Below are 16,860 nucleotides of genomic sequence, written 5' to 3'. Positions count from 1 at the left end.
AATTAAATTACAAATTATTAATTACTTTGAGTTATTTTTTTAATAGTAAAAATAATCTAAATGTAAAATGAGGATAAAATCATGGCTCTTATGGAGACTTTTTTGTTTTCTAGTACAAATTTAAAAAGTGAAAATATTAACTACTTACACTACTTACTACTTAAGTACATGTTGCTTTGCATTAGAGAATATCTCATCTAATAGAAAAAATTGAAATAAATACATTTTTGTAACAATATTCTTGCTTCACATGCATGATTGAACCACCACTTTAATATCATTGCTGCTGTTTCTTAAAGGAGTCAGAAACACTACAGACAGTAAAATACCGCCCCCTGTGGCCATTATTGCTTTTCAAATACTAAATAAAAACAAAGAGTCAACAGCTCTTTTAAAAAGGTTATATATTACAGAAACACAATTTAAAAAATACTTACACACATTTAAAATAATACTTTTTTCTTTTTTTCAGCACCATATTTTAATGTTGAACTGTTTGTCTTTAACATAATAAAAACAAACACATGTTGAGGTCTCTTATTTTTTTCTGGAAAAACTTTTAAGAAAAATTTTAATAGTTGCGCCATGGCGCCCTGACACAAAAAGACAAAACCACTCAAATGACAACGCAGTGGATGAAAAACTCCCTCTTACCATCCCTCTCCTCCCCTTGTCCAAATTAAATTATTGTCTAAAATTAATCTTTAAGTTAATTTGCTTAGATATAAGCAGGTCAAAAACAGCACGAATAACATTTGGCAGAATTGGAGAGTCACAATTTAATCTTATCAGTGGAAGCAAAATTAACAAAATACAATTGGTGAAAACATTTGAAAGAGTTGATACAGAAAATATGGCCACAGATTTTGGTGATAGCAAAAAATGAACAGGGTAAAAAGCTGACATTTCTCCACATGGCACTGATTCAGCTGTAGTAAATAAATACAAAGATACCACATTTATCGGGAAACTTGGTGGAAGATGTTAAAATCTCAAAGCACCCTGATTGTTTTAAATAAATACAATAGAATATCACTATTTCTGTACAATTTGTATGTAATGCACATTTTCCCCAGTAAAAAAGCTTAATGAAATGGTATAAAATAAACTAAAAAGAAAATTGGACACCATATCCTTTGGTATAGTTAGCAACAAGCCACAGTTTCTATAGAAAAGCATGCATTTCTTATTAACCTCTGCAGAAAATAGGGAAGAAAACAGTTCCATAATTGACCCTGATTTTTAGCTTTAAATGAAAAAAACCCAAGCTATCTTACTTTTGGTGATAATAAAAAAGTTGTTTTGGTCATAGGGATTGTCCAGCATAGTTTTTTGGTTGAGAATAATTTCATTGGACTTCAAGCATCAAACTCCTGACTTAGCACCGGTTTTATCTGCAAATCACAGTTTAAAAAATAAGAGAAATACATTTAAAAGCAGGACAAAGCTGACCACCTCTTATTTTATTCAAGGCACAAACTGGTAGCGTCTTTGGTAACTTTTAATACAATTGTTAAAATGTTTTACTCCAAGTTTACATTGCATGAAACATAACTGAAAAGCATCGCGAGTCTTTGCTTGAACACAAATTTTAGGTTTTAAATAAGTTAATATAGCAACTACAACTACCAACATTGTTTAGGTAGACCTTAATGATGAACTATGTCTCTGCATTTAACACAGTTCAACCCTTCTCCAGATCTTGAACCAGGATTTTCGTTGGGAATACCTAGCTAGAGGATTGCACATTTTTAGGTTGGTGTTGGAAAACTCAAGCACCCATTAAGTTATAACTAAACAGTATGTTGCCTGAAATGTAAACAAAAGAGTAAAGATGTTAAAAGTCAAAGATAAAGGGGGAGGTAGAGAGACACAGGGACTGCGGGGAGGAAGGGGGCGTTGAGAGGGGTCCGAGACAGGGCATCCGGCTTAATTCTCCGATTCAACAAACACTGATTCACTCCAGAAGACTCTCTCCTTCTTTCTTCTTGCAGATGTTTGCCCAGTCTTTATCTTCGGCAGTTTCTTCTTCAATAATATTTCTCATCTTGTTTCCAACAGTATTTTAGACGTTCCTTGGGCAGGTACTGATCACGAGATAGTCCCACCACAGTATGTAGTATATGTATGCAAGTATGTGTATGGGAGCATGTTTCATTTATTAATTTACAAGTTAATTTACAAAACATTGGGCGTCTTTTATTACATTGTTGTGTCTCTAAGTGCAGATGTGATTGTTTCTGTGTGTGTTCGCTCTGTGGATGATGGTGGACAGTGTAGATGTGTTTTAGCCCTGGAAACAAACAGGTCCCACTTCAAAACCAAACTGTTGGTTGCTCTCCCCAAAGTCTGACACCTTGATGTCCAGCAGGGGGAGATGTTCCACTTGTGGCGTGTTTACCTCCAGCACTGTCCTGTCAAAGCCCTTACGGTACTGAGAAGGCACAGGGAGAGAAACAGGAAATTGTATTATTCATCAATTAATTAAAACTTTATTTAAAATACAGATCATCAGGTCTGTAGTAGGACTACTAGTACAATTATTATTGCAATCATATAATTATATCAGTGGTCACCAAACTTTCTCAACTACCAGTACCATCAGCTCTTAAACCGGTCTTAAACAGGACTATTCCTGATCTAAATTAAAGCTGAACTCTAAAGTCTGAGTACATCAATACAGTAGTTCTTCTCACCAATAACTCACCTAAAGGAGGACAAAAATATGGATTAATTTGACCCTAAAAAGCAAACAATAAATCTGCAGAAAAGCCAGCTCACCAGTGGTACCAGTTTGAGAAACAAACAAGACAACACTCATAAAAGTCTTGAAATGTATATTCAATCAGGATTTCTATAGAAAGCAGTGTTCAGTAATAGTTAATATTTTTCTTTGCACTCACAGAGCAGCCGTCCACCAGGGCCTTGATGTAGGGGCTGTTGTTGTAGCTCAGCTCCTCGTCATTCGCCCCCTGCAGGTGCAGTGCTCGGTTGTGGCTGTCCTTGTGGCTACGGTCGGCCCAGGCCACAGAGCGATGACAGTGGTACGTAAGGTTCTGCCGCGCCTGAACGCTCAACAGACGCAGGAAACCGAGCTGCACCACACCCACTGGGTCGCCGTTAGAATCCACGTATGTGAACTAAGAGAGAGGAGAGGGAGAATGATGGTTCAAATCAAAATAATAAACCTACTTACTGTAATACATCAATAAATACAGTTTCCACAGTGGCACACAGAGGTACCTTAGATTAGAACAATAATATAAAAAAATAAAAATGTAACACACGGTGATTACACTCACTCACAACTCACTCACACACAAAAGACTTAAAACAATTATTAAATTGAACATTATACAACTGAAATAAAGTAACAAAACTGTAAAGAAAACCACATCATGTTAAACTTACTTTGCTGCCCGTGGAAAATTTACTGTACCAGGATCCTGGAGTCTCTTTGTGCCACGTGCTCATCTTCACCTAAATCAAAAACAAAGCATATTATTCATGTCAACATTCAGTTCAATATGTTTTTTGTATTTATGTTTGTCTAACAGATTTGAACTGACATCGCTAATGCTCTTGCTGGGATATAAACACGTCTCAGCTCCTTTTGTGAAATTGCAGAAGACTTTGAAGGAGTCTCTGGAGCAGCCCTGGTTTGGATCAATCCAGTACTCTCCTGCAAAAAACAAAGCAATATGTAATTATATATATGTGTATAAAATGTAATAATCATTAAGAGTTTGAACACATTACACATTCAACTCATGCTTGAGCAAGGTGGATTCTTTAAAAATGGTTCTTTTTTACCTATGCATGTTTTTAAGTTTTTTTGGGCACCCATAATTAACTAAATGCTAGATAGGTACATTTAATAATACCGTAGTGAAAAACTCTTCAGACAGAGCAATAGATCTCCATGGAAACGAGCAGGTGTGAACACCCCACCAAAAAAGTTACGCAGTGCCCCTTTAATACTGCATTAAGTGAAATCTGATCTAGCAAAAAGCCTTCTATGGACTGGTGCTGTCCTTTAGCCCAGGCTGTAAACACTGATACTAGCATAATGTTTTTATGTTAAATTAACAAATTATTAAATGTTGCTTGCCGTCTTTGATTCCTGGCTGGCTGAGGTGCAGGTCTTGGCAAGTGCGAGCAGGGCTGTCCTTTGTGCCCAATGGGAATCGTAGAGTGTCTATTTCTTTTCGTAATGAGTCCAGTGACCCAAAGATCTCCTCCAAGCCTTCACTGCCCGTGAGGAACTCCGCTCCAGTCGCATCCGCAGCGGGCATGTCCGGGTCAGACTCAGACACTATCTGACTGGCATCGATGGAACGCTTGGATTTGGGACTTCTCTGGATTGGCAACGGCTGAATGACCTCACCTGGTGGGCCCTATCAACAACATTTATAGTATTTTAAATGAGTGATAATTAGTACATTTTCCTTGATGTTTTCACGTGATTGAAAAGGCCTTACAGGAGGTCCAGGGGGTCCTTGTACACCTTTCTCCCCCTTTGGACCAGATCCTCCCTAAAAACAACAAAAATATTTAAGACTCATCCAATCAAATAAAAACTACATTACAATATGAAATGTATACTCACAGTAGCACCTTTAGCTCCCTTTATACCTTGTGGACCCTGTAACAATATTTTTGTTTGTCATTAGTTCATGTGGCATACAGTTTTTTGCAACAGAAACATTTTTATTGTTAAAAACTTACAGTTAGACCAGGGGGACCTGCAGGACCAAGTGGCCCAGTGCCTCCAGGCATTCCCTGTGAGAAAATGTCATTATTTCTGCTTCAGTATTGTACAGATATTATGATTCTGAACACTGATAGGAGGTCAGACTCACAGTCTCTCCTTTAGGCCCAGCAGATCCGTGGGGTCCAGGCAGACCCCGGTCTCCCTTCTCTCCCTGCTCTCCGGGAGGTCCAATCAGACCAATGAGACCTGAGTGACCCTTCTCACCTTTGGCTCCAGGATCTCCACGGAGACCGGCCAAACCAGGAGGCCCCTGCAGCAGAGAACAGGGAGGTGAGTAACATGGGTCATTGTATCAAAGGTAATGGAGATATTCAAATGCAGTTTCTTACAATGGGTCCTGGTGGTCCTTTCTGCCCAGCTGGTCCTGGAGATCCTTGTTCACCCTGAAACACAGTGAAACTTCTGCTTCAGCAAGTCTCTTCCATTCAACATTTCAGGCACATCCATAGTAAAACTTTCATAATAATTTGTAATATTTTTCTAAATGTTTTATAAAACCTTACCACTGATCCGGGCAGTCCTCTGAGGCCTTCTGTTCCTGGTTTTCCGGGAGGGCCCTGAGGTCCAACGGGGCCAGTCTTTCCTGGAGGTCCAACTGCACCTGCATCTCCCTACAAAAGCAGAAAATATTGACACATTGTAAATGCACAACAATAATTAAAACGTAACTGTTGTACTAGAAGCAGTAATGTACAAAATATGACAATACAACAGCAGATTATGAAGCTTTACCTTTGTTCCCTTCTCTCCCTGACGCCCCTCTGGTCCTCGAGATCCAGCAGGTCCCTAAAAACAATTCATAAAATAAGTTACTGTATTATAGGGGTCAGCTGGTTTTTGTTTCATTGTCATTGTGATTTTGGCTATAGTTCTTACCCTCTTTCCTGGTGGTCCGGGAGGTCCATTCTCTCCGGGGGGTCCTGGAGAGCCCTGAAAAGTTACATATGTCAGAAAGCTTTTCATCTGATCCAATATCTATCATGTGTGGCATCACTTACAGATTCTCCTTGTTCACCGTCCTCTCCTCTCTCACCCTTAGCACCATCTTGACCCTAAAGAGAAAGCAAAGCAAAATTTGAATAATTTTGGTATTCTTAAAGTGAATTCCTAACAGTAAATAAAGCATGGATACTTACTCTGGGCCCAACTTCACCAGGGGGACCAGGATCACCAGGGAAACCAACAGGACCCTAAAGCAGAACATTGCATTGCTTTATATCTAATGTATATGAATATGATGTATAAGAATGAGACACTTAATCCAACTTAGTCAGGCCTCAGTCTCTTACAGGGTTTCCTTTGGGCCCATCGTCTCCCGGTCGACCTCTTCCTCCTGGAGGTCCAGCTGTTCCCGGCTGTCCTGCCTCTCCTTTCTCTCCGCGCTCTCCTCTGGGACCCTGCCAATAACAAATACACACTTCAATATAAGATAAAATATAATAAATTACATATTCAAGGACCACACTATTCTGGTGTTGATTTAATCCTGTCCAAGTTGTGAGGCTCACAAGCTACAGAAAATGAACTGGTCCTCAAAAATGTCCAACAAACTCACCTTCTTTCCTGGTTCTCCCCCAATGCCAGGTGGACCAGCCTCTCCAGGCTCTCCCTGTAGAGCACAGTTACATTTTAACTCCAGATCAATGTTTAGACTTAGACTTTATTTTATTGTCCCCGAGGGGAGATTCTTTTCCACATACACAGAGCTTGTTTGACATATACGCAGTTTGATGCCAATTATTACTTAAAAACAATTAAAAAAAGAAGAAAATAATGAATTGTACCTTCTCACCGAGAGGTCCAGGATTTCCCAAACCACCTGGAGGACCTTGGGGACCCTGTAAAATACACCCAGTAAATTGGATTTTGCATGGAATAAGAGAAGTATAATAATGACAACTTTGCAATGAAATGTAAAAGACACAAATGATACAAAAGGTTTGGTTTTCACTTGACTTACATCAGCACCGTTGGGTCCAGCTGGGCCTCGGGGTCCAGGAGGGCCTGGAGGACCCTGAAGACACAGACATTTTCAATCAGCATTTTCAGTACACTGAAGACTGAAATTATGTTTTACTCTCTAAACTCACCAGAGGTCCAACATCTCCAGTCTCTCCCTTCTCACCTGGTGGACCAGGTAATCCCTGCAAACAGGCGCAAAAACAGAATATTGATGTGATTTTCAGATTTTTTTTGGTTTGACCAAAGTTTCAACTGTGTGACCATTTTACCTGCAGACCAATGGGCCCGGGAGCCCCTGGGAAACCTCTGGATCCTTCATCACCTTTAGCTCCGAAATGTCCCTGCTGACCCCGGGGACCAGTCTCTCCATCTGCGCCCTGCACAGGTCCCGTTTATATTAGTCTTGATTCATGGATCTTAGCTCAGACTGTTCCAATGTGCTCCCATTCAATCATAAACTCCATATGGGCAGAATAATCACTATATAGAAACTTAGAAGTGTACTCACAGCAGGACCAGGCTGACCAACAGGGCCCATTGGACCAGGTGGACCAGGGGGTCCCTGTCAAAAGTTTAACATTTTAACATAATTTAAGATAACAGAAATATGAAAGTGTCTGTTTAAAATATAACTGAAACTGACATGCTCTCCCTTTGCTCCTTTGGCACCTTTCTGGCCTGGCTCTCCAACTTCACCCTGTTGATGGTCAAAACGTGATAGTTAGCAAGCATATCCATGTTAGTACACGCGGCTGTATTTGAGATCAGTGTGGTAGACTTGCCTTGTCTCCGTCCTCTCCAGGTATCCCAGGAGATCCAGCTGGGCCAGGTAGACCCACAGGACCCTGAACCCCATCCCGACCAGCTGGGCCGATGGGGCCTTTTTCTCCCTGAGCACAGAACATAACAGCACAAATGTGACTCTTACACCAAAGACATGTCCCTCATTGTCTTGTTCTTTAAACACTCACAGGAACCCCCTTCTCTCCAGCGGATCCAGGAGGTCCCTGAGGTCCTGGTCGTCCTGGAGGTCCAACAGGTCCAGCCGTCCCAGCCACGCCCCTTTCACCAGGAGACCCCTAAAACAGTAGGAGTATAAGTGAGTATGGGTGCATTTAGTGCTTAGTATGTTTAACCACATCTATAGACATAAACCTACAGCAGGTCCAGGAGGTCCAGCAGGTCCTTCACCACCCTTCAGTCCTCCACCTCCCTGAAAAAAAAAGGATGAATAACTGAGGCCAATGATTAATCTTAATATATACAGGTAGCTCTACTTACAGGGGTACCGGGAAGTCCTCTCTCTCCAGGGAAACCTCTCAGTCCTGGGGGTCCGTCTTTGCCAGGACCGCCTGGGGGACCTGGATCTCCTTTGGTGCCTTCTTTTCCAGAGGGACCAGAAAGACCCTGCTCCCCAGGAGGGCCTGGGGGTCCGGGGTGACCCCGCTCACCCATGGGGCCAGTTTCTCCGGATGGACCCTAGCGAGGTGGTAGATTTATGAAATACTGATATACCGTACAGAACATTAAATTATTTTGTAATATAGTTAAACCTACCTGTGGTCCGACGACTCCTGGAGGCCCAGGTGGACCCATCTTCCCTTGGAAACCCTGCACAAAATTATTCACAATTATCAAAATTAATCAATCAATTACAATAGAGATGTCTTTCAAAAAGGTTAAAATACAACGTACAACTTCTCCTCTCTGTCCAGGATGTCCAGGCAGACCGTCTTTCCCTGGTGGTCCCTGTTCAAAAACATAGAAAACTCATACATACTCAGGTATTTCCTTTTTTGTAAGCTATAAAACAGTATTTTCGTTACAGGAGGTCCTTTTGGTCCAGGGAAACCGTTAGCTCCTTGAGGCCCAGGCAATCCCTGTTAAGAAGAAAATAATTATTATGTATGGTATAAAATAATGGTGCAAACTATTCATTTTCTAAAAAGAATTCTCTGTCTTACTCTCTCTCCAGGAGGACCAGGAGGTCCATCACTTCCTGAGGTTCCCTTCAGAATGAAATCACATCAAAGCATTAATCACTTAAAATTTGTGTCATAGTTGAAACTAGTTTAGATTTTTTCAATGGTTTGCTTTTACAAACCTTTGCTCCTGGCTTTCCAGTTGCTCCCCTGGGCCCTCTCTGCCCTCTGGGACCCTGGCAGGTGCGAATAACAAATTAATAAATAATATAAAACAGAACAGAAAAATGTAATAGTATTTCTTATACATACAGTTGGTCCTCTTTGTCCTCTTGGCCCTGCTTTTCCACTAAGACCCTGCAACATTACAGAGTTGATGCAAAATGTTCTGATAAATATGAATAAAATCATAAATTCTGATTATTATTTCATTGATAAAATAGCTTACCCTTGTTCCCTTCTCGCCATTTGAACCTGGGAAACCTGGGAACCCGAGCGATCCCTGAATAGAAGAAAGTCATAATCATAATACTAATAATACTACTACTACTACTACTACTACTACTACTACTACTACTACTACTACTACTACTACTACTACTACTACTACTACTACTACTACTACTAATAATAATAATAATAATAATAATAATTAATAATAATAATAATTATTATTATTATTATTATTTTTATTTTTTATTTTTTTTGCTACGTTTTAATCTCACCTTTGGTCCTAGTCTTCCGGGATATCCAGGAAGTCCAGGGACACCAAGTTTTCCCTGGAATTAAAATAGTCTGTATAAATACTCCAAAATGTACTGTAGGCAGTAAATAGTATGTTGAAAGCAGGACACAGAGTCATATTGACAAAAGAAGGTTTTAATGGACAGTACCTTCTCTCCAACAAGTCCAATGGGTCCAAGTTCACCTGGGGGTCCAACACGACCCTTCGGCCCCTCGGGACCATCCTCTCCCCTAGGTCCTGGTACACCAACTTCACCCTGTCAGCAGGAAAATAAATGTAACAGAGATAAGATAATAGGGATTTAAATTAACAATAAAAACATAATTTATGTTTATCTCAAATAAAAACTTACCCTCTCTCCCTTTGCACCGAAGTCACCCTTAATTCCAGGAAAACCATCTTCTCCCTGGAAATAAAAAACACATAATTAATTAAGACCTAAAATGTATTTCCATTACTATTGTTCATTACACTTGTGACTTGCCTTTTCTCCTTTGTGGCCCTTCAACCCACGGATTCCTTGGGCTCCCTAAAACCAAACAAGGACAAAAGGATTTATTTCTGACGATATGCAGTCAGTGAACCTATTTTAATAATAATCCATTTTACACAAGGCCAACCTTGATGCCGCGAGGGCCAGGATAACCAATAGCTCCTTGAGGACCGTTAGGACCCTAGAACAAATCACAAAATTAGTCAGTATGCTCTAGAAAATGATGCAGTACCAAAACACTATTTATTAATGTTTTTGTTTCTGGATCAATACTTTGCATAGAAAGCATGTTATATTTATCTAAAACATTAAATAGCGCGACAATATGGGGCATTATAAGGAAACTCACTTGGTTTCCTTTGGTTCCAGAAGGTCCCTCTTTTCCTGGATGGCCCTGGAAAAGTACATTTATAGACAGACAGGTTATGATCGGTCTCAAACAAAATTAAAATACAATATAAAACTAAACTTACAGGAGGTCCATCAGCTCCAGGCATTCCAGGTAAACCTGGTTTTCCTGTGGGACCCTGCAAAAGCAGATGATGTTAGGAACTATTTTCAATCAAGGACAGATACATTTAGACTAAATACTCTAAGAAGAAAAGCTTTACAAACACAAACAACCTAAGTCATGCATTATATAAATTTTATTTCTGTATCTGCACTTACTTTTTCTCCTGGAGGTCCAATAGCTCCCTGAGGCCCAGGCATTCCCTATAAACAATAAAACAAGCATATACAGTAAGCAATGTGCACTATACAATACAGTACATAATTATTTATTATATTATTCATATACAAAAGTGCACTGGAATGCAGTGTTTGTTCTATTGCACATACTGGTGAAGCATTTGAAAAAATATGAATTTGTAACAATTGATTCTGCTTCCTCACTTGAGTTCCTGGAGTTCCCTGTTGTCCAGGAGGGCCAGGCTCTCCTTGTGGACCCTGAGAGACAAAATCACCCCATAAATAATTATTTCAAAAAATGTATTGCGCAAAATTGAAGGGCTTTTATTGAAGACAGACAAAGATGAAAATAAGACTGACCAAGTTTCCTTTGGGGCCTGGGTTTCCATCATTTCCTCGAACACCCTAAAGAAGACCATAAAAAATGTAATTAAAAAAACAATAGATATCAAAGAATACCTCACATTTTCAGTAACTAAATACCAATTTTCATTTGGATGGTAATACAAAACATGCTATTTTAGAAACAATGTTCAAATTCAATATGGAGGACAAAAGTTGACGTTTTAGGTGAGGTTGTGGGTGTGTGGGTTTGGAGACCGCAAAGTCATAAAAATGCAGCAAAAATATAATCCACAGCTGGGACGGTCTGTACTCACAGGAGGTCCAGGGATGCCAGTGGGACCTTTGGGGCCGAGCAAACCACGAGGTCCCTAAAGACAAAAACACATAAGAATGCCCAAAAATCACACTCATGAGCAATGTGTATAGTATTTTTGTTATTATCACAAGTTGAACAGTAAAGAACATTGCAGCTGTCATGGGAACACTCACGGGTTCACCTGGGAGACCCCTTGGTCCAACCTCTCCGTCATCTCCCTAAAAAACAAGGATTCATTCAAGTTAAATAATGATTTTAAATTGTACAAATACCGTCAGGGGAATGTGTGGTTACCCTCTCTCCATCTTCTCCCTGAGAGCCTGGAGGTCCCATTGGGCCGGTGTCACCCTAAAGAGTATAGAATGAAATATTACACTATGAGTTTGGAATTAAAGACAAAGTTAAAAGCCAGTTTATTTCAAATTTAAATATACATACCCTGTGCCCTTTGTCCCCAGGCAAACCAGGAAGACCATCAAAGCCTCGGTCACCCTAAGATACACACAGAGAAGGTATTACAGACATACTGAATGTTATTCAGTAACTAATGAAATTAATAAAAAAGAAAAAAGAATCACAGGTTGACTATTTTGTGATAAACACTGACCTTGGTTCCGGGTTCCCCTGGCATACCTCGGGCTCCATCGGCTCCAGCTCGACCCTGATAAAAAGGAAAACAAGATTTAAATATTTAATTCAACATCACAAAAAACACAACGGATGTTCATACTCACTCTCCTTCCTGATTTTCCAGGAGGTCCCATCATGCCCTGTTGTCCCCTTGGGCCCTGTTATAATTGTAAGGAGTGCAATATTTATACAAATATTCACACAGTTTTTATCAAAAAGACAAGCTTGATAAAAAGGTTTTACCTGGGGACCAGGGTCTCCACTTTCTCCCTTCAGACCAGGACTTCCTGGACCTCCCTAAAATAAAAAGGTGTTTTAACTATAATTTAAAAATAAAAAGGAATTTTGTGAGGTTGCACCAAACATACCAATGGTCCCGGACGTCCTGTATAACCCATTGGTCCTGGGGGTCCTTTCAGAGCCATCTAAACAAAAACAGCAACATTAAAATAAGACTAGTAAAATCAATACACTGATCACTGCTTATCAATTGCTGTTTGTGTTGTCACATGTTTTTCTTGTGTTATTGTGCAGTAAGCACAACATAAATATCTGACAGTAAACATGTAACTGACCCGAGCCTGGGACAAGATGGCAGCTGCCTGTGCCTCCTGAGCTGAAACCACAGGTCCTTTATCGCCACCGCTCTGACCAAAGCGGAACTGAGAAGAAAAATGGAACAGTTAAAACAGTGTGGCATTGTCCAGTGTACATATCACATAACCTCCTACTCTGCACATATCACATAACCTACACTGCACATATCACATAACCTACACTGCACATATCACATAACCTACACTGCACATATCACATAACCTCCTACTCTGCACATATCACATAACCTCCTACTCTGCACATATCACATAACCTCCTACACTGCACATATCACATAACCTACACTGCACATATCACATAACCTACACTGCACATATCACATAACCTACACTGCACATATCACATAACCTACACTGCACATATCACATAACCTCCTACTCTGCACATATCACATAACCTACACTGCACATATCACATAACCTACACTGCACATATCACATAACCTACACTGCACATATCACATAACCTACACTGCACATATCACATAACCTACACTGCACATATCACATAACCTACACTGCACATATCACATAACCTGATCTGTTACGCACTGGCAGCATGACGGAGGAGCCAGGAGGTCCAGGGACACCATCAGCTCCAGGGAGACCGGGTTTACCAGGAACGCCCTGCACACAGTAAAGGCAAATGTTAAACTAAAACAATGACCACAAAAGTATGACCTAAAACAAACAGACTCACCCTCTCACCAGGGTCACCAACAGAGCCAGGAGGTCCTGATGAGCCAGGAGGACCGGTAGGGCCCTGAAAAATACAGTCTTTAAATCATAACATGCTTAAAAAAAAGATCATCAGTGTCCAATGATTGATGGGCTAGGTCAGTAAGTTCGAGCCCCTTTGATCTAAGTCCATCTTGCTAAAATGATTGCCTTTATAAAGCAGCAAATAAACACACAGAATCTACTTACAGCTGGTCCCTCAGGTCCAGGTGGCCCTTCAATCAGCATACCCTGTAAAACAACAGTGGCATTAGTCTCATGACAAATATAACAAAAGACTGCATGGTGACTAGTATTGTTCATAATGTAGCTTATACGATTGCATCCATGTGATTTTAAGGTTGGTGGGATAGTACCTGTGTTAGATATTTAATATTTAGACGTGTCAAATTGTGGAAAAAAGACAAATACACACGACGTAGAGGTGAGTTAAATAGAATACTTGTCATCAATACACAAAGGCATTTTTTCTGGGAGTTTAAACATTAATTTAACAAAAAGGGAAAAAAAAAGTAGGCAAGACTTTTAGCAAAAAAAAAAAAAAGATATTAGCTATGTTTTAGTAAAATAATAATGTCAGAAGCAGTTTTATTCTTATAATATACTCACAGGCTCCAGGACAGCAGGCTCTCCCTTTTCTCCTTTCTGACCCCTGGCAGCGGCCTGAGGAAAACACACATGTAGCCAACAACACAATGCAGTCAGTACAGAGGGACACGGATGTCACAGATGAACAGCTGAGAGACAGTTGAACTCTACTGACAAATACAGATGTCTCAAACAGGCAGATTAGCTATAGTTCAACAATAATTAAACTGCTTTACAAGTGGTTCCTGTGAGGCATCTATACAAAACTTAAGCTTTAACCCAATTTTTACCTGAGGGTCCAGAGAGTCTTGTTTTACTGCAAAAGTAATTATGATTTCAACCAGGTCTAATTTGTACTTTCCATGAAGTATTTGAACTGCTTTCAAATACTTCTCTTCAAATGCCTTTGTGACATAAAATTCAACATATGCACTTCTATCTATTCAAATGTATTTAAAAGTCTTTATATGAATCAGTTGTGTACCGTAAAAATGATAGCATCATCACAGCATCAGTAAATATCTTGAGCCGTCAGACTTTAGCTAAATGTAACATGTTACAGTTCTTTGGAGGAGAATCCAGCCCTGAACAAATAGGTTTAACTGTTGTTCTGAGAGTGAGAACAATACTTCAATACTATAATTATATGGTTCTATCTTATGCTTTTGTTGAAATTGAGTTACACATATACTCTTGTTCCTGAATACCTTCAACCTTTTGTATAATTTGGTGCATTTTTTGAGTAACAACACGATTCCCTATTCCATTGTCCTATATGAGTGATCAAAACTTTAAACTTATACATCAGCACTACCCAGAATGCAGATAAATACTATAATTGTAAGGGACGATATAGGATTTAAGTTCCTTATTATATGATCAATGTTACATGAAATGAAGAAAATTCAGTGTCACTCCAGAACATTTTGAAGATATGTAGGAAAGACATTTTTTAGACTTGGTTGAATAATTGTTTTTTCTTTTTGCAGCTGAAGCAAAAACTTACGCCGTCTTCGTCTGTCACCGCGGACAGAGCTGGACCCATGTTGGCATCGACCTCTCCGTTCTCCACTAGCGGCTCGTGGTAATCCCTGTAGGAATAGTCGTACTCCTTCAGGCCCACATCCCCAGTCACATACTCCTCAGTGAAGGCCTCCTCACCCACGCCTTTGGTGGCATCTACCTCTGATTCGTACAAGGATGGGTCCGCCTCGGGCTGGTCAGAAATGATCAGAACCATGATAGAAACGATAAGAGATGGAGGACAAGCCAAAAGAGGAGGAGAGAAGAGAAGTGGTAGAACCAGGGCTAAGCAATATGGCAATAAATAAATAAATAAATACATGTATTGATCAATCTTTCAATCAATCTTTCTTTATTAATCGTTGTACTTGGATACAGCTATTTTCAGGGAGAAAAAATAATACTGCTGTAAGGAGGTCATCTACAGGGATATATAAGATAAGTCAAACTTAACTTTAACTTTAACACTACACAACACACACAAAAAAACAGTGTTATACTAAAAACAATTAAATATGGTTTTCTTTGTTTCATGGACATAAGCAAGACCCCACTCTTCTGATTGGCTGTAGACCTCTCGAATAAAAAGCCACAGGCTTATCATTGGCATTTGAAATTGTTAGCTCTTGATTAAATAAAAATTATATTTATTGCACAGCCCTAGGTATAACAGAGTTGCAAATACAGGGAGAGGAGATTAAAGAAGTGGTGTGTAATAGAAATACTGTAATGATAGAAAACAGGCTTACCTACAGATACAGGAACATAACATAACAAAATACAGAGACTTTTAATAGAACTTATGTGCAAACTTACTGTATAAGTATTCACACATCTTTTGAAACTTTTCCAGATTAATCTACTGCCCCCAAAGTATTTCTGCAACTGTCAAACTACGCACAAGGTTTGTGCAAAACTATTAAGAAATACTTTATGGAGGCACCACTACTAAGCAAAGCAAATCTAGTCTAGGTCTATTAACTTACCAAAGAAACTTAAAATTCACCTGGACATCTTTGGCACAATCACCCTCTCATTAAAAACAGCTAAATTATCATAACCATGGATACTGTTATGCATAGTTAAACTTAACAGGGATATGTTGCAGAGACATATTTATTAATATGGGTTGTCTTAAAGTTAGACAACAAACAAATACAATTAGCAAACAAGTTAATTATTTTGAAAAGAAAGCATTGTATGAATCAATCTTTGTTATTTAGTTAAAATATAAATCAGATATTTTTATGTGAGTCCTTGTTTCAGTTTGTATTTGCCTCTGTTGAATGATCAAAATCACAAAATGATCTTCAGACAGAAGAAAGACAAACATCTTGCTGTTAGATCGAGAGGCACCACATAAATATATTTGATGATGTGATAAATACAATGCTTTCTTTTTCAAAGGAGAGTCTGACAATGATAGAACACAATAGTAGTATGCTGTTAGGGATGTAAAGAGAAGAACAATAAACATACTACTAAAGTACTAGATTAAGTTACAAAGACTGGGCTCACCACCACATCTGATAAAATTGTGTTTTTTATTTATCCATTATCTTCCGCTAAATGTGTCTGTGAGTATTTTTTACCTGAACCTCGGTCTCTTCTTCTGCAATCACCTCACCCTCTGGAATCGTCTCCTCATAGAAATAATCAGGGTCTGTAGGGGTGTGGCCAGCCTCCGAATACTCTGTATCTACATCCTGATTGGTTCAGATGGAAGTGGGAGGAAGAAGGAAGTAATGAATTGGAAGATTGGTTAGTTTACTATCAGACAAAATGGACATTTTTATTGCAACTTATGGTTGTAATGGTCCATTTTAGAAAAGAAATTTCAGTTGTGTTTAATGTTTTCACTCTCAATAATTTTTTTGCAGAAAGTTATTGAGAAACCTGAAATTTCTTTACTTCTATTATGCTTTTAAAGCTCAAAGCTGTTGAAAGCCAAATGCAGAGTGAGGTCCTATGCATCTCACATGAAATAAAGTTCATTATTTGATGCTTTGGGATGCAC

At 39.3% G+C, this 16,860-nt stretch overlaps 1 protein-coding gene across 1 annotated transcript in view; it reads right to left on the bottom strand.

Moving 5' to 3' along the window:
* Positions 1–391: 391 nt before the first annotated feature.
* Positions 392–16,860, bottom strand: part of col11a2 (collagen, type XI, alpha 2) — a 36,118-nt gene continuing 19,649 nt past the window's right edge. Inside the window, exons 7-65 of the mRNA XM_055225187.1 lie at positions 16,436–16,549; positions 14,827–15,036; positions 13,842–13,895; positions 13,422–13,463; positions 13,195–13,257; positions 13,047–13,121; positions 12,453–12,539; positions 12,246–12,302; positions 12,121–12,174; positions 11,982–12,035; positions 11,855–11,908; positions 11,686–11,739; positions 11,542–11,595; positions 11,421–11,465; positions 11,246–11,299; positions 10,947–10,991; positions 10,791–10,844; positions 10,566–10,610; positions 10,370–10,423; positions 10,246–10,290; positions 10,024–10,077; positions 9,884–9,932; positions 9,756–9,805; positions 9,552–9,659; positions 9,384–9,437; positions 9,107–9,160; positions 8,971–9,015; positions 8,841–8,894; positions 8,701–8,745; positions 8,563–8,616; positions 8,432–8,485; positions 8,294–8,347; positions 8,018–8,215; positions 7,896–7,949; positions 7,708–7,815; positions 7,519–7,626; positions 7,380–7,433; positions 7,245–7,298; positions 7,006–7,113; positions 6,865–6,918; positions 6,735–6,788; positions 6,559–6,612; positions 6,330–6,383; positions 6,064–6,171; positions 5,911–5,964; positions 5,773–5,826; positions 5,651–5,704; positions 5,507–5,560; positions 5,278–5,385; positions 5,104–5,157; positions 4,863–5,024; positions 4,729–4,782; positions 4,610–4,645; positions 4,482–4,535; positions 4,112–4,397; positions 3,570–3,682; positions 3,412–3,480; positions 2,904–3,140; positions 392–2,434 (exon numbers count right to left, since the gene is read on the bottom strand). Of these exons, the coding sequence (XP_055081162.1) occupies positions 2,288–2,434; positions 2,904–3,140; positions 3,412–3,480; positions 3,570–3,682; positions 4,112–4,397; positions 4,482–4,535; positions 4,610–4,645; positions 4,729–4,782; positions 4,863–5,024; positions 5,104–5,157; positions 5,278–5,385; positions 5,507–5,560; positions 5,651–5,704; positions 5,773–5,826; positions 5,911–5,964; positions 6,064–6,171; positions 6,330–6,383; positions 6,559–6,612; positions 6,735–6,788; positions 6,865–6,918; positions 7,006–7,113; positions 7,245–7,298; positions 7,380–7,433; positions 7,519–7,626; positions 7,708–7,815; positions 7,896–7,949; positions 8,018–8,215; positions 8,294–8,347; positions 8,432–8,485; positions 8,563–8,616; positions 8,701–8,745; positions 8,841–8,894; positions 8,971–9,015; positions 9,107–9,160; positions 9,384–9,437; positions 9,552–9,659; positions 9,756–9,805; positions 9,884–9,932; positions 10,024–10,077; positions 10,246–10,290; positions 10,370–10,423; positions 10,566–10,610; positions 10,791–10,844; positions 10,947–10,991; positions 11,246–11,299; positions 11,421–11,465; positions 11,542–11,595; positions 11,686–11,739; positions 11,855–11,908; positions 11,982–12,035; positions 12,121–12,174; positions 12,246–12,302; positions 12,453–12,539; positions 13,047–13,121; positions 13,195–13,257; positions 13,422–13,463; positions 13,842–13,895; positions 14,827–15,036; positions 16,436–16,549 (4,533 nt within the window). The 3' untranslated portion in view covers positions 392–2,287. The remainder of the gene's footprint in view (positions 2,435–2,903; positions 3,141–3,411; positions 3,481–3,569; positions 3,683–4,111; positions 4,398–4,481; positions 4,536–4,609; positions 4,646–4,728; positions 4,783–4,862; positions 5,025–5,103; positions 5,158–5,277; positions 5,386–5,506; positions 5,561–5,650; positions 5,705–5,772; positions 5,827–5,910; positions 5,965–6,063; positions 6,172–6,329; positions 6,384–6,558; positions 6,613–6,734; positions 6,789–6,864; positions 6,919–7,005; positions 7,114–7,244; positions 7,299–7,379; positions 7,434–7,518; positions 7,627–7,707; positions 7,816–7,895; positions 7,950–8,017; positions 8,216–8,293; positions 8,348–8,431; positions 8,486–8,562; positions 8,617–8,700; positions 8,746–8,840; positions 8,895–8,970; positions 9,016–9,106; positions 9,161–9,383; positions 9,438–9,551; positions 9,660–9,755; positions 9,806–9,883; positions 9,933–10,023; positions 10,078–10,245; positions 10,291–10,369; positions 10,424–10,565; positions 10,611–10,790; positions 10,845–10,946; positions 10,992–11,245; positions 11,300–11,420; positions 11,466–11,541; positions 11,596–11,685; positions 11,740–11,854; positions 11,909–11,981; positions 12,036–12,120; positions 12,175–12,245; positions 12,303–12,452; positions 12,540–13,046; positions 13,122–13,194; positions 13,258–13,421; positions 13,464–13,841; positions 13,896–14,826; positions 15,037–16,435; positions 16,550–16,860) is intronic.

Source organism: Periophthalmus magnuspinnatus, chromosome 11, assembly GCF_009829125.3.
Source record: "Periophthalmus magnuspinnatus isolate fPerMag1 chromosome 11, fPerMag1.2.pri, whole genome shotgun sequence".
Taxonomy (NCBI): Eukaryota; Metazoa; Chordata; class Actinopteri; order Gobiiformes; family Gobiidae; genus Periophthalmus; species Periophthalmus magnuspinnatus.
Note: the sequence above shows the minus strand (reverse complement) of the source record. Positions and strands in the feature narration are given on the sequence as shown.